At 34.2% G+C, this 3,474-nt stretch overlaps 1 protein-coding gene across 1 annotated transcript in view; it reads right to left on the minus strand.

The window, feature by feature from the left end:
* Positions 1–508: 508 nt before the first annotated feature.
* The window catches only part of ESD (esterase D), a 29,918-nt gene continuing 26,952 nt past the window's right edge, over positions 509–3,474 (minus strand). The window contains exon 7 of the mRNA XM_023537749.1: positions 509–724. Coding sequence (XP_023393517.1) covers positions 644–724 — 81 coding nt within the window. The 3' untranslated portion in view covers positions 509–643. The remainder of the gene's footprint in view (positions 725–3,474) is intronic.

A 3,474-nucleotide genomic window follows, 5' to 3' on the forward strand; every position in this document is an offset into this window, starting at 1 on the left:
AGATCGAATCTTATTATTTAATTCTTGTCTCTTGAGACACCCAAAAATCAAAGTCCATAAATATATTTGGCTCAAAAGATAAGACAAGAGATATCACTTGCATTGGGTTTAGGAATCTGGCTGCTAATCTTAAACCGTCCCACAAATAACTGTGTGATGACGGGGAATTCACTTAACCTTTCTGAGCCTGCCTCCTTATTCAACAGCTAACAAATAGTTATTAAATGCCTACTGGAAGTCAAGCAGTTGCTAGACACTAGAGATATACAAATGAATATGATGAAGATAGTCCAGGCTTTCAGAGGCTTAAAGTCTGGAAAGGTGAAGAGTGCAGACTAAATTACCTTTAAACCCTCTGTTCTAGAGTTAGTATTCTATGATTTGAAAGAGATTACATTCATATTCTGTGACCTGAGGTCAATATAATAATGATTTCCAAATAACCTCAAAAAGCTGAAAAGAATTAAAGTTTTCCCATGTAAACATTGTTGAAATAACTATATTAGAAGCAGGTTTCATATATTTATTCAAGTGATTCAACTATAGAATGAAGTATTTTTTAGCATTATGAAATACAATGTTTTGAAATCTTTTTTCCCTGCAATTTTTAGAATCCTGAAGAGATTCTCTTATCTGAAGTACTTCATGCATTCAGGTATTTTGCATGATGTCTGATGTGATCAGTAATAAAGCTTGCAATGAAGTAGTAGCTATGATCGTAACCCTAGAAGACAAAACAGAGAAATAAGACATTTACCTACCATTCAGAAACATTAATATTAGGGACATTAAATATACCTATCATGTCATCTAATTTGCTTTAAGTAGTCAAAATATTATAATGAGGAAAGTTGATAATCAAAATCAAGTTTATACTGTACTTCAACACTATCACCAAACATTAAAAGAGCAGCAAAAATATGAAGAAAAATTAAACACTTGGCACAGCCTAGTTTCTAGATGCCGCCATTTATATGCAAAAGGAGGAAAAAACACATTAATTAAATGTACAAAATAAACATGTGATCATATCAACAAGGATTAAAGAATCAGAATTTAGAGACCTTAGAAACAGAGACAAGAAGTCTCAACTCACAAAAGAAACACTAACATCAGTAAAAGAAGGAATGTTAGAATGCAAAATGAGCATACATAAATGATATAGAGAATGAACACAAAAATACCCCAATGCTCTATCCTTGGGAAGTCAAACAGAGCCATCATAAATAATGTGAAGAATTTAATTTCCTACACAGTAAAAGCATATGATATCTCTATTTAAGAAAAAAGAAATAATTCATTAAACTCAGATATCCTTTAACAATAAACCAAACTGGGTAAATAGTAAAACTCTTTTGAAAACTAACATGAAACAGAAAATGTAAATGTGCCAAGTAGTTGAGTTGAAACAGCTATCGATCTAACTGGCTAATTAAAACCACTGATACAGGTAAATGGAGAGGTAATCCTTCTCAGCCTGTCCTCTGAGTACAAGACAAGAAGAAGCTTTTGAAGGAAAAAGAAAAAATATTCAGGTGGGAAGAACCTAAGGGTGTTGAACACCAGATAATTTTTGAGACAGCCCCTCAAAAACGTTATTAAAATATAAAGTGGGATAAACTGAAATGTAAAACATTTTTAAGTTTTTAACTGAATTTACTGAATGGTCTCTATTGGGGAGAAAATGGGAATTTTTCTAAGTCCTTAAGAAACAAAAATAGACCTAATAAAAATATCACCCGGGTTTCAGGGAACCCTAAGGTTTTGATGAATCAGTAAATGTTCTCAATCTCTTACTTCCAGAGGTAGGTACGCAATGTACATCCTAGGGACAACAGTTAATAAAGAGTTCTGGTTTAAAGTTGTCAAAGTAACTTGAAAGCAATCTGTCTTCTATTTTCTGTGGCCAAACTATGGAAGTGAATATGATAGAAATGTTATCAAAATTCAGGATGAGCTTTGGAATTATTTGGTTTCACATCTCTCAATGATTAGACAAGTCCCAGTTAGTTAAATTTAGAGCTAAAAGATAGTTTCTTATATAAAGAAACTTGAATAAAAGTATTTTCCACCCATGTAATTCTTTAATTATTAAGAGGTTAAACAGGCCCATGATTTTCATAGCCATAAAACCTGTGAAATACAGTACCAAACAGTACCTGCCATTTTTCACAGATGAAAAGATGGATCTGACTGAAAATAGGCACAGATGCAAGCAAACAGATGCCTCAAAACACTTGTGTTAACAAAACCCTAATGTGACTGAGTTTGCTGTATTTTTATGCTTAGTTTCACTATGTTCAGTGCCTTGCACAGTTTTAGGCCCATAGTGAGTAGTCACCATTATTGTTGTCATTATTTATTGTTATTTAATTAGAGAAATCCCAGGTGAAATGCGCTGTTCTCTTGCAGATAACCCCTGAGCACTCAAAAAATGAGTTTTGAGTGCTCAGGGGTTATCTGCAAGAGAACAGCGCATTTCACCTAAAACACAAAGCAAATATCCTTAACTTCCATAATGTATTTAATGAAAGATCCATCTTTATGAGAAAATAGAAATGACAGTCATGAGGGACCAAGGAAGATTTTCTAAAAATATCAACATAAAGGCAAGAGAACAGAAGAAAACATAGGAACTAAACTCAAGGACCGTGGACTTAAAGAGGATTTTATGAATTTGACCTCAAACGCAAGGGAAGTAAAAGTTAAAATAAATGAATGGGACTACATCAAACTAAAAAGCTTCTGCTCAGCAAAAGAAATTGTCAACAAGGTAAAAAGACAACCATCCAAATGGGAAAATATATTTGCAAGCAACGCCTCCAATAATATACAAAGAACTCATACAGCTCAATAACATCAAAAAAACAAACGATTCAATCAAAAAATGGGCATAGCACCTGAACAGACACTTTTCTCTAGGGGACATACAAATAGCCAACAAATATATGAAAAGATGCTCAACATTGCTAGCTATTAGGGAAACGCAAATCAAAACCACCATGAGATACCATCTCACACCTGTTAGAATAGCTATAATCAACAGGACAAGTAATAACAAATGTTGGAGAGGATACAGAGAAAAAGGGACCCTCATGCACTGCTGGTGAGACTGCAAATTGGTACAGCCACTATGGAAAACAGCATGGAGGTTCCTCAAAAAACTAAGAATTGATCTACTGTATGATCCAGCAATCCCTCTACTGGACATTTACCTCAAAGACTTGAAAACCCATATCCAAAAAGATATTTGCACACCGATGCTCATAGCACCATTATTCACAGTGGCCAGGACATGGAAGCAACCGAAGTGTCCTACAATAGACAACTGGATAAAGAAGCTTTGGCACATATATACCATGGACTATTACTAAGCTATGAGAAGAGATGAAACGCTGCCATTTGCGACAACATGGATGGACCTCGAGATAATCATGCTAAGCAAAATAAGCCAGAAAGGAAAAGTTAAAAATC

The sequence above is a fragment of the Pteropus vampyrus genome, unplaced genomic scaffold, assembly GCF_000151845.1.
Source record: "Pteropus vampyrus isolate Shadow unplaced genomic scaffold, Pvam_2.0 Scaffold198, whole genome shotgun sequence".
NCBI classification, from domain to species: domain Eukaryota; kingdom Metazoa; phylum Chordata; class Mammalia; order Chiroptera; family Pteropodidae; genus Pteropus; species Pteropus vampyrus.